The sequence below is a fragment of the Nymphaea colorata genome, chromosome 13, assembly GCF_008831285.2.
Source record: "Nymphaea colorata isolate Beijing-Zhang1983 chromosome 13, ASM883128v2, whole genome shotgun sequence".
Classification (NCBI taxonomy): domain Eukaryota; kingdom Viridiplantae; phylum Streptophyta; class Magnoliopsida; order Nymphaeales; family Nymphaeaceae; genus Nymphaea; species Nymphaea colorata.
In genome coordinates, this window is record NC_045150.1 from 6,637,325 (window position 1) to 6,649,739 (window position 12,415).

General features: G+C 36.7%; 1 protein-coding gene across 1 annotated transcript; it reads right to left on the bottom strand.

Annotated features, from left to right (window-relative positions):
• Window positions 1-4,490: 4,490 nt before the first annotated feature.
• LOC116266761 (uncharacterized) lies at window positions 4,491-8,420 on the bottom strand. The gene is made up of 4 exons (XM_031648094.2): window positions 8,258-8,420; window positions 6,234-6,353; window positions 5,387-5,601; window positions 4,491-5,008 (listed from the first exon to the last, which is right to left on the bottom strand). The coding sequence occupies exons 2-4, from the start codon at window positions 6,324-6,326 to the stop codon at window positions 4,711-4,713; spliced, it is 606 nt and encodes a 201-aa protein (XP_031503954.1). The 5' UTR covers window positions 6,327-6,353; window positions 8,258-8,420; the 3' UTR covers window positions 4,491-4,710.
• Window positions 8,421-12,415: the final 3,995 nt, after the last annotated feature.

Consider the following 12,415-nt stretch of genomic DNA (forward strand, 5'->3'; position numbering starts at 1 on the left):
CCGTTTGTATGACATTTTGAAATGTCTGTAGAGGTAAAACCAGGTTTCCCTTCAAATTAGTGTTTCTTTTGGAGTTTGTATTATTTAAAACTGAGTTTTTTTAATGTTTGAACATGGTTTTGATAAAACCAATTTTGACAAAACATGGTATTTTGAAGTGGAGAGAAAATTTAAACCCTCTTATTTGCAAAAAAAAAGAAATGGGTTTTAGGTAGGTTTGGGCATCGGGCTGGCCCGGCCCAGCTCCGTTAAAATAAAAAAATTAAATATAAAATAAAATAATTGAATATAAAATTAATAAAAAATTATATATTATTATTAAAATAATAATGTAAAAAATAAATCAAGTAGAATCGGACCTGTGGGCCTACCTGAACCAGCCCAATACATTATTTGGTCGGCCGGGGCCAAATTGGCCCGGGCTCAGGTACCCAGGCCCGATGCCCAGGCTTAGTTTTAGGTATGTCGCTCAAACCTATAAACTAGGTTTTCAAAACTCATTAAAAAGCTTGATTTTTACACTTAGTTTTCACAATAATAGGTTGTGCCATCCAAACGCCCCCAAAATGATTTACAGATTTATTCTTCATTAATGCTACAAAAATTGATAAATGTTACTTAATCTGTTTAAAAAAGAAAAATATATGTATATCTAGATAATTTATATGCTACTTATACGCACAAATTTATAGATAACTAGCTTTGCATGTTTTAATAAATCATAAATTATATGGCAACTCATGTTAAACTTGATCATATAAGTTTCTTTAGAAATATGATTAAATGAAACGAACGTACTTCCCTTCATAGTTTTATTATTATAATGACATTATCGTGTAGTAGCCACAATATAATTAGACGTACCCCATCTGCAATTGAAATTTCTATTAGTGCACGAATAGCAAAGCTACTAAATTATTAAAAAAATGTAATACTGGACATAAATTAAATTTCCTATAAATAAAACTTTAAACCGTGAAATAAGAAATAAATGGTGTGGCCATTTAAACTCTCGTTCTGTCTTTAAATTACCTTGTAGAAAAAACTAGCGTTTATGACAAACCATTAAATGTTGAACTCAAGTACTAATCAAGACAAAGAAAGATTGTGACAGAATATTTTAAAATAGGGTTTAATCTTTACAAAAAATAAAAAAATAAAACGTCAATATCTTTGAGTAATCTTATATTTACTTTATGTGCTCTACATTCTCAATAACTTAAATGCCTTTAATCACAACTACCAGTCGTCCTGATTAAGCTAACAATTGATGTCAATTGGGGAAAAAAATATGAAAGCAACACTAATAATGCAAAAAAATGTTTCTCATGTGGCCTACAACCACTCTTTGTCCATAAAAACTAATTTTTCATAAAGAATACATGTTTTATTTGTTATTTAGTGTGTGTTGTTATATGATTTATAAATACTTTCGATAGAAAAACAAAAATTCAAACAATATAACGCAAATGATTACAATTAAAAATTAGTTTATGTTTTTCTGAGATTACTTGCTTTTCACTCCATGAAAGAAACTCCCTTTTATTTGAGGCACTTGAGCACCAACTTGCACTTTTTAATTTACATATAAATTTTACAAAATTTTATTTATTCTACATAACAATTTTGAAAATTATATTTTAGCTCCTGTTAAAATTTTAAAACTATAATTCCGTCCCTTCATAAAAAATTTCTGACTCCATCCTTACCTTTTTTGTGTCTCCATGATATTAGCCAGGCCAATATTGATTCATGAGTAGGTTTTTTAGCGATCCGAGCTGACTCGATGATTCCCGAGCCAACTCAGGTGAGTCAGCCAACTATGTTCTGGACTATTAAGAAACAGTGGGAGGGTTCTTGGTGCTGGACTAGCCTAGGATGGGGCTGGCAATGCATTGAGAGTCGCATGAAATGGAAAGTGGGGTTAGGCAGTGCACAGCCTATTCAAAACTACCAACTGACCCACTTTTAAAGGTACTTGGTATTTATAGGAGCCTGTGCATATAACTAGTTTCGTTACAAAGTGGGCGGCAACCAAAACTCCAAGGCTCAGACGAGTTTGAGGTGCCAAATAAGATTTCTGTAAGGCTCAATGGTAACCGAGATGAAATGGTTTGGGCATCAGAGAAACAGGAGCAGAGCCAAAAAAATTTCATGAAATGGGCGTACTTAAAGTTTCAAAATTTTGACTAGGGCCGAAATATGATTTTTCAAAATTTTTATATAAAACAAGTGAAATTTTTTAAAGTTTACATGTAAATTTCAAAAAAAAAAAAATTGAGGTGGGGGCAGGGCCCATGCGAGCCTACCTTGGCTTTGCAGGAGGAGTCAGATCTTTGAAGAGTAGCCAAATCTGGAATTGGAGTAGAAGAAGAAGCAGGAAGGAGATCTGGTTGAGTCATCTATGAAGGAGTCGAGCTCCGCAGAGAGCTTGTTGCTTCCTTTTATGTGGCTTGCCATGGAAGACTCATGACTCAGGAGTGCATGAAAAAATGGGAAACCCACTTCGCCAAAAGATGTCTGTTGCGTATGAAGAAGGAGACGAACCGGCACATTTTCTTGAGTGCAAGGCTGCTTATGCCGTTTGGACATGAGCTTCGTCTAAATTTGGCAAACATAGGATCCCATGGTCCTTGATCAAGCATGAAATCCGGCTATGGAATAACTGTAAAGTTTCCCGTAGCTGGCTCAAAAGTTGATGGTTGGTATGCTTTTACAGTGTGCCGGAAGCAAGCCTTAGCATCGAGTTGGCCTGGCTCGATAAGGAGTCGGGTTTGGGCCCGGCCTAGCCCCATTAACATTAAAAAATGTATTTTTAATATAAAATAATATATATATATTATTTATATATAATAAAATAATATTAAATATAAATTATTAGGCTGAGTCGGGCCAGCCCGACAACTTATTAAACATGCTCAATGCTCAATTTTTAGGCCAAAGGCCCAAGTCAGGCTGGATATGAGGAACTCGTCAGGTACCCGACCCAGTACCCAGGCTTAACTGGAGGCTCCAGTGTTTAAGAACAAAGTTTTTCATTGGGCCATCGAGGCTGTCACTAGCGATAGCGTAAAGGTAGCGACTTGGCAGAGTTGTGTAGATTACCTTCAAAAGTATGAAATGGAGTGAAGAGGATTTGCTTCACGTTAATGTCTCCATTGCAATTGGGCTGGTTTGTAACCCCAATGATGATTTAGACAAAGATACCAATGTTGTCCAAATCCTAACTCTCAAGTTGTGTTTGTTTCATTGCGGACTTCAGATCATCTGAGATCCTAAGATCTCAAATTCATGGATTTAAAATCAGACCACCCTCCTCCTGACCTTAAATCTATGCTGTATGTTAAAAACTATAGAGTTAAAGTGGGATGAGGGGGTGGTCTGATCTTAAATCCATGTGTTACTGGGATCCTCACTAAAGTGCACCTTTTAATGCAGCGTCGGATCATAACACAACCTCAAAGACAAAGGTGTCATGTTGTCGCTTGCAGTGTGGTTTGAAGAAGATCACGATGGAAAGTGGCATATTCGCCCTGCAGGCGGCAGTCAAGATGCAGATGAGATGGATCAGCTCATGCAAAGTAGGCCTCACTAGCATGGTGGAAGGAAGATCATCTCCAACAGCCTCAGTTGGAAGAGGCGGCTGGATTTCTCTCTAAAAGGAGGCATCATCAAACCGCATGCTGCAGCATTGAATATTGCTGAATATTGGCATTCGTCTCCGGAAAATGTGTCTATATATTGTTGCAGCAACACAGGTCGTTAAGTATTGCTGAATATTGGCATTTATGTCCGGAAAGCCACGTCAACATGAGATTTGAATATCAAAGCATGATTGACTCTCAAGTTTGGTTTTGTTTTTTCTTTTTTAGCACCCCATGTATGTATCTTTGAAACTTGAAAAGATCTCTCTAGAACTAATTGTAGAGCTTCTGGCCACTTCGTCCCGGGAATGGCCAGGAAGTTTCAAAACATACAAGAGGGCCGTCCCATGTCACAGAAGTCGGTGAAATTTTAAAGTAAAACATCCCATCCTACTGAAACTTACATCCAAGAGGTCCGACAAACCTGTAAAGTAAAACGTCCAATCCTACTAAAAGAAATGCATCAGACATTAATATAGGCCCACAGAGAGACTTCCGATTCTTTGGCTAGAGTGGCATGGTCAATTGTACCATGTAACATCAAGGAGCTGTTTTGGTGTTCCATACTTTTTATGCTGCAGTAAGACAAAACCAGGAGTCAAGGGTGGACCGCTACATATAACAAAAGGAAAGATGAGTCCGATAAAGCTTTGATACTGCTCATCCACATGCTCAACTATTTAGAAAGATATGTCCTATCTAATGGAAGGTTACATTGTTTCCAGTCCCCTCCGACGACAGGAAACGGATAGGCCCTCAGGCCAGGTTCAGTTCCTGCTTCAGGTAAGAATCAATTGAGTTAGATGAATAATCAACAGGGTGGAGAGAGAGAGAGAGAGAGAGAAAGAGAGAAAGTTATTCACATTCATAAGGCAGTAAATGGACAAACTGATACGTGAGAGTATATTAAGAACCTAGATGATGTTGGAAATTTGGGAAACAAAGAAACAAGGACCATTCAGGCAGAAATATCATTCAATAACAATATTTTTTTCAAATTCCCATAACTATCGACACATCTACCACGGTAACTACTACCCAATGAACAAACTTCATGTCCAACAACCTAAGCCTTTGGAAATTGGTGCCCGGTCTCTATTGGCAGATCTGTTGTCAGAACTTGGCCATAGTCGCCGCTGGAGTCTTCCTCTTCTTCGTAGTCTGCTCTGGAGTTCAGTGTCAACATCTGACAGACCAACCAAAGGAGAGTTGAATCAAGAGCCAGAAATGCAGCGCCACCAAAAAGTCCAGTCTTAGCGGTTGGGCATGCATAGTTCAAGTCCTTGTGGAATTTATGCTTAATATGAAGGCTCTCAGAGGTTGTAGCCCACAACATAAGAATCCCAGCAAGGACAGAAACGAGCCTGGCAAAACAAACAGAAAAGAGCTCATGTTTAGCCAAATCATCAATAAATAAGATCATGCCAAAGAAAAACTTCAGATGTTGCAAATCCCTTGCCAACATCAACCATTGCATTGAGGTTTCAAATTGAGGTAGAGCAATACCGAGAAAAGCATCCTCTGCCATTCACATGTTTGTTGACAAATCTAGAAGTGTATTGGAGTGGTGTGTCTGTGCATGTGTGTGAGTTCATATACAAAATAAGAGATGTCCTATCTGTGGGCATGAGCGATTGTATGTACACCTGCTCAAATTCAAGTACCAATAAATTGGTATGCACGAGTAATTGCAAAAATTATAGTAGTAGAGCAGCATAACCCAAAAAAATATGGTCACCCACGTTGCAATTGCAAAGAAAACGGCCAGACTTGTGCTTCTGAACAAGCCCTCTGCTGGAATTGATTTCCCTTTGTAAGGGAAGAAGACAGCTGCTAAACCACAAGCAGTTGAGAACAACAGGAAGACAAATGACAAGCTCCCTAAAGCAACCGTAGGATCATTGGGAAACTTGCATATCACAGCATCCTTTAATGTGATTATTTCTCCTGCACTTGGCTGCAAAAATCAGCAACGTTATGCAAAAAAAAGATGATTATCATGTGCAAAGACAAAGCAAAACCTAGCACTACCATCCATGCGACACAACGGCATCAAATGCAACCAATTGTCCCACAGATATAAAGTATAAACACAACCACATCCTGCCAAATTATGGTTTTACAGGATTACCTAACTAGTATTGCTGGTGAAAATTAGAAAAATATATAGCTGATTGGAAAAGTTTGAACCATTGGAACCAATCCTTCATATTGTACAACTCTGTAGCAACTAGATTCTTGAATACCATACAACCAAGAACCATGTAAATGCCAATATCTTCTCGACTTTTATTCAATAGAATGTTTTATTTCATAAAATATATTAAAGCCTATTTTTCAAACAATCATGCAAACATCAGACAATCGAAATAGAGCACATGTAGGGTGAACCACAAAACAGAAAGTTTAAATAGCTTCTGTTATATCATGAGCCTCATTTACTTCAAGTCATTAAACCTGAGACCACAACAGAAACCATTGGCACATGTGTACAAGCAAAACATAGAAACTGTTATGCTAGAAGGAAAAAAATGTGTTTTGAACATGTGCTTGAGAACCATTATCTGACAAGTCCAGAAAAAGAAAAACCTTCTTGTTTTCAGCAATTACTCCAAGTATGAATGCAATACTGCCAACTAATGCCATTGAAATGGCAATATGTCCAGCTTGACCTAGAGCCATGTTGGCTAGAAAATGTGGGACCACGGCCTGCAAGCAAGATAAAGTAGAAAAATGATCATCATATTCATATGAAGGTACCGAAAGGTATTCAAACAAGAAATACTCTTGAAGTTAATATTCTATTCCAAGAGAAGTCTATTTCTTAAAAATAAAGGCAGAAAAGAATAAAAAACAAGATTAGTCCATCAGCAATCTCCAACAGCTTTACAAGACAATGAGATGGACACGATGGCAAAAAAGAACAAATGAAAAACACCCTTAGCCAAAGAGAAACGTAACGAGTGATTGCACTAGTTGCAACATAAAGAGAAAAAAGGACTTAACACTTTCATCTGCAACTTTTTTATTTAGACCAGTTAGAAGGCCATCACATGCAAACTATTGGCACATCCAAGATATTTACAGTATGTTTCTGAACACTTGGAAAGATGTTGAAAGAGATTATGTACTTCACTAGCTGTCGATTTTGGGATAAAAAAATCCACATAAAGCATCCCATTCGATATGAATATGAGCTTCTTAGTATTGGTTTGGTGATCAACTTCAGAAATCACTCTATCGGTACTGAATTATTGAAGAAACAGTAATCCACATCCATACAAATCAATAAGAATAGAAATGTTTACCACTTTGTCTTCCCATGTACCACCCATATATGTGACATCAATACCAAACAAGAAGGTGCATTTCGCTATTACTTATAAACATTAAATTTTTTGGATTAGAAATGAAAAAAATGTGTATGGGTGATATTACAAAAGAAGTACCACCAACAAATTGTGGACAAGAAACATGTCAAATTCACACAAAGCTAGGTGCAGATGAATAAGAGGCACAAGGTTACAATAAGTACCAGGCTATGTGACTTACGAATACAAAAACAAAAAACATCGACGTTTAATATTCTAAAATAGAAACCCTTTTCATCAAGTATCTTCAGGAACCAGCGGTATTACAAAGACCCAAGTCTAACAGGACAAGCACAAGATAATAAAACAAAGAAACTAACGGCAAAAAAATAATAATATGTTAAATACTTTTCCAGGACTGTACACAAAGAGTTTACAACAAAATAATGTTTGGCAAAAACATTCAACATCGAAACCTTTGATCTCACCTTAAAGTACATTCCAAGGCGCTTTAAATAATTATGCCGCATAAAGTTCCTCAACGTCTCATTGTAAGAGAGTTTTCAAATGTCAAAAGTTTTTCGGATAATACCATGGATTAGATTGTTCAATTTGTTTAGACTAGGTAAAAAAAGAAACCTAGTCTCAAAGAAGGACCATTTCGGACGAAAAGACACAGAAAGTCTACAATAGAGAACAGTTTCAATGTGCATGCTTAAAAAGAGAAAAAGGAAATCCAATAAGCCATAAAATTGACATTATTCACCACAAAGCAATCATAGGAAAATAATGAGTATGGGTTTGACCTACGCAGTATACTTTTCCTTCGATCATAAGGACAGGTCATCCATTGGTTCAACAAAATAAAATATTAAAAGAAAACAGATTTAGTTTGGTTTTGGCCTACGAATTACACTTTTCCTTTGATGATAAGAGCCAGTCGCCCATCGATTGGAAAAAACATCAACTTGTAAAAACAACACAAAAGCGAGGAACAATTGCATAGCCCATAAATCATTGCAACGTATATGACGTAGAGAAAGAAAGCAAAAAAGGAAAAACATCAGAAAAGAGAAAGAGATCAAGCAGCCAGAATCACAAAACTAAGGGTAGAACACTCAGAGGAGACCTACCCACCAAAGGAAATCCCAATGAAGAAGAAATAAGGAAATCGAAGTGAAAGATGAGAACAACAGGATGAAAAAAATTCCCTCAGAAGAACGAGGGAGGAGAATAATTCAGAGAAAAAATCAAAATCATCCAAAAATGTAATACCAAAAAGACAAAAAGGAAATATCCTACCTCTCCTCCTGATTAATGAGACGGTAGACGCCCTCCCACCCTTCTCTCTGTACTCCCACGCCTTCAGCAGGATGCAGGAACCCAATTGAATTCCCAAGATACTTGTAGATAGATAGAGAGAGAGAGAGAGAATCGGGTGGGATCTGGGCATGCGGTTTCCCATTCGGTAACGCCTGCCTGCTTTCCTTGTGAATATTCTCCATCCGCTAAATGACCATAAAACCCCTACGATTCCTTAGTATTTTTTTATTTCGTAATTTTAGAGAGTCATTTTTTAATTTGAGACCGATAAATTTTCCACACATTTGCCTGCATTTTTTATACATGGACAGATATCCAAAAGTGACGCTTGATTATTTGGATATAAAATTTATGGATCCGATACTCATAGATCCGATGTGGATCACATGTGACATGTTTTTATTAATGTAGCAAAAGATTCACAATAAAGTTTAGGGTTTATCAAAGTAAAAATTTTAAGGTTTAAGGTTGTTCGGATAATTTTACCTTAAAATTAAGGTAGATTTGTATGACAATTTATGAAAATTTATTCAATTTTGAGGTAGGTTCATGAAACATTGATACCATATTCTTTCTTATTATCCATATTTAAAATTAAATCTGGGAAGGAAGCAAATCTTACTTTAACAGTTTTTTTTTAAAGTTAACTTCTGGTTCTGATAGTAAAAATCAAGCAGTTATTTATTTTCACACATCAAGCATTTAAAAAGAAAAATATTTAAATTTTACTTGTTTTTTGAATAACTTTTTAAGAAAAAGTACACCCAAAAACCCATTTATAATTATAAGGTTTAAGTGCATGACTTTGCCATATAATTGTGTGATCCCTCTAATAAAAAGTCTTGTCATTCACATAGTTGTAAATTTGTTTTCCATAATTGCGGTGAATAACCAGTGATTTTTCCGGTGATCATGTGTCTGACCTTCCCTTTTCGTCAAAATAAATTGATTAGTTTCTATTCCCCTTCCTTTAAATTGATTAGTTTCTATTCCCCTTCCTTTCTTAAATCCTTAAGTTGATGCTGTTTATTAGAATCTGCATTTAAGACATCCAAAGGGTGCGTTTGCTTTGGTCTGGATTTTAGATCCCCGTTGATTTGAGATTCTAAGATCTCAACTCTATGAACCTAAAATCGGACCACACTTTCATCCGACCTTAAATCCATGATTTTTAACATGTACGATCGATTTAAAATCCAAGTTACAGAGATCATCGGTTTATTTAAATTTAGAATCTTGAGAAGCACATTTTTAATGCATCCTCAGATCTAAGATCCGAGGAGCAATCAAATAATTAAGTTAGGGCTCAAAACACAAACGAGTGTTCAATTAGAGATAGAGCTAGAATTTTTTTCAAGGGCGGGTCAAACAGTCAACCTTTAGATTTGGGTGGAGTCAAACTGAACCCGAATCGAAACAATACATTATATTATGCAACTAATTTTTTTTTATTTTTTCAATATATTTAATTGATTTTTCAACATTTTCGATTCCACAAGATCCGGTTTTAACTTAACCTGAGATCCGACCCGTTGGCAAGCGGTCTTTTCTTCGTTTCTTCGACCTCATAAGGATCCCTAGATCATTGCAATGGAGTGAGGCAACCGTCTACCTGTGGGCCCCACACTTCTTTATTTTCACTATTTGGCATAAAAGATTTCATTCGGGTGGCTGTTTTGCAATTTGGAAATACTCAAGGGCTATTTTTGCAGAAACGTTTAACCCAGGTTGTTTTGTTTCCATTTGAGTAATTTTTCCTAATTTGAAGTTGTATCGGGTCCGGATTCAATTCAGGGCCCAAGGGGCAGGCACGTTAGATGGTCTCAGATTTGAAATCTTCAGGATTTGAAAACTGTGGAGTTCAGTTAAGATCCGATCTTCTCTTTCGATCTTAGATTTGATCATTTCTCGAGGCAAATAAATAAAATAAATAAATATTAGGTATGACGTAAGAGATGAACCATAGATTTTGCCGTGAATCTTTTCTCACATCAATAAAAGTTATTGATGTCACGTGAAATACCTGGATTTCAAATCTAGAGTAACTAAGCATTCTCTTCTCTTATGGTGTTTTTGTTTCACCGCGGATATGAGATTCGAGTGATTTGTAATCCCTAGGATTTCAAATCCATATAGGACTCCAGAAAAGGAGAAAATGAAAAAAAAAAAACAAAAGATCTTTTAAGAAGTCAAATAGATCGGATTTTGTCCCACATTAAGCACGGATCCGGGTCCATGGAGATAATACTATCCAAGTCGATCAAACGGATAAGCACAAATTAATGACTTGGTGAAGTCCAGATCCGAATGAGGTCTTCCTCACAACGTGGACCGTTGACCCAGCAGAGGTCTTGTGTTCCCACGCCGATTCTGCCCGAGGTTTTAGACTTGGGGTCATGCATGGACAGCCAAGCTGAGCCCACCACGATTCCACGAGCAAGAGTTGGACTTCGTACATAAAAACAAAACGCCGACCATTCGATCGGATGTGTTTGAATGCCCTTCAAGAGTTGGACTTCTGTGGACTTTCAGTACAAGAGTTATGGTTGCGCTCCCACTCTATAAAGCTGCGTGTCGGCTCAGGCTTGGCCGGTTAAATCGAGCTCGAGCTGGCCCAGGATCCTTGATGGCAGCTCAAGCTGAGCCCGCTTACTAATTGGGCAAGGTCTGACCATCAACTTTATACTGGTTGGATACCGAGTTGGACATTGACTCATATTTGAAACCCTTAACTTTTTATATTTTAATATCTCAAAAGCTCTCGGCGACGTACCAAGAGTTTTGAAGAGAGTTATCGATGACACATGAAGAGTTTATAAGGAAAACATTGTTGATGCAACAAGAGTTTTTAAGTGAGCCGACTACTCGCATCAACTGGATGAATATAGGGGCTAACCCGGACTATATATATACCCAATCATCCATTTGAAACCCAACTTTACCACTCTAGGTCGACCCTTTATGTGAGCATGCATGTAATGGACTTTCATTCCTTATTTTTCTTTTTTTATATTTTCGGCTGTTTTTTTTTTGTAATAATTGACTTTGTTTGAAAATGGTATATGTCATTGTTGATTCTACTGTTTAGTTATTTATGTTTGGATGGTTTTGTTTCGGTGAATAAGTTCCAATCTTTTTCGAGTCCTCGATGCCATAAAAATATACTACTTGCCGATAATGGTTTAGTTATTACGGAATATTTTTCCCATTTTAAATGCTAAAGTGAAGGGACCTACTTTATCATATGAAAAACGAACCACGTATGAGCTATGTCGATAAAATTAAGGGCAATAAAAAATCCTTTAAAATTGATTGTCAAAATATGTTCTTTTGCAAACCGACCTTATAGATATATGATTTGAAGAATGTTTTGATGCTTTAATGATACTTTATGATAGTAATAAATGAACGGGTGCTGACTTTATTTTACTTCTTTACAAAGAAACTTAAGTTGTAGTTTGGATACCTTATTCATAAGAGTAATGTTTCATAAGTTAAAAGTAAGCCATAATGCATGAAATACATTAGGTTTTATATGTCTATTTCATCCATTTATTCATGCCTTGTTGGCTTAAAACCCATGTATATGTTGTTCTAGGATGCTAAAGCACCTTAGTTTGAATGTCGATCAATTTGGACTTACATTGGTGAGGTTAGAGGTAGTTTCATGATTTGGAGCAAATCGCAAGAAGATCCAAATCTAGATATGCCCCAGATAAGCCAAGATCGAGTTTTTTGGACCAGACTTATCACTAACTCAAACTCCATATCCAAAATCTAATTCGCATTTTATTATATCTCAGAAGAGGCCCCTCTAGACTTGGCGCCTGGTTGCTACTTAGGACCATGTTAGGAATTAGCGTATTAATTATTAGCCATACCATTAATAATACTTTTCTCCAAAGGAAGAGATGCCCAACACTGGAGTGCATCTCCTTGTGAGGCTGACTTCCTCTACTTGAGTAGGCCTCCTTCAATAGACGAACACTTGGGAAGTGTCCAATGAATCTGCTCCAAAAACTAGGGCGGAACACTAGAAGTATGGTTCCATGAACCTACCCCAATATTTGCGACAGATTCATTCGACACTCCGTGAGTTTTCTTGCTGCCAAATAACCACTTAGGGTAATTAAGTTG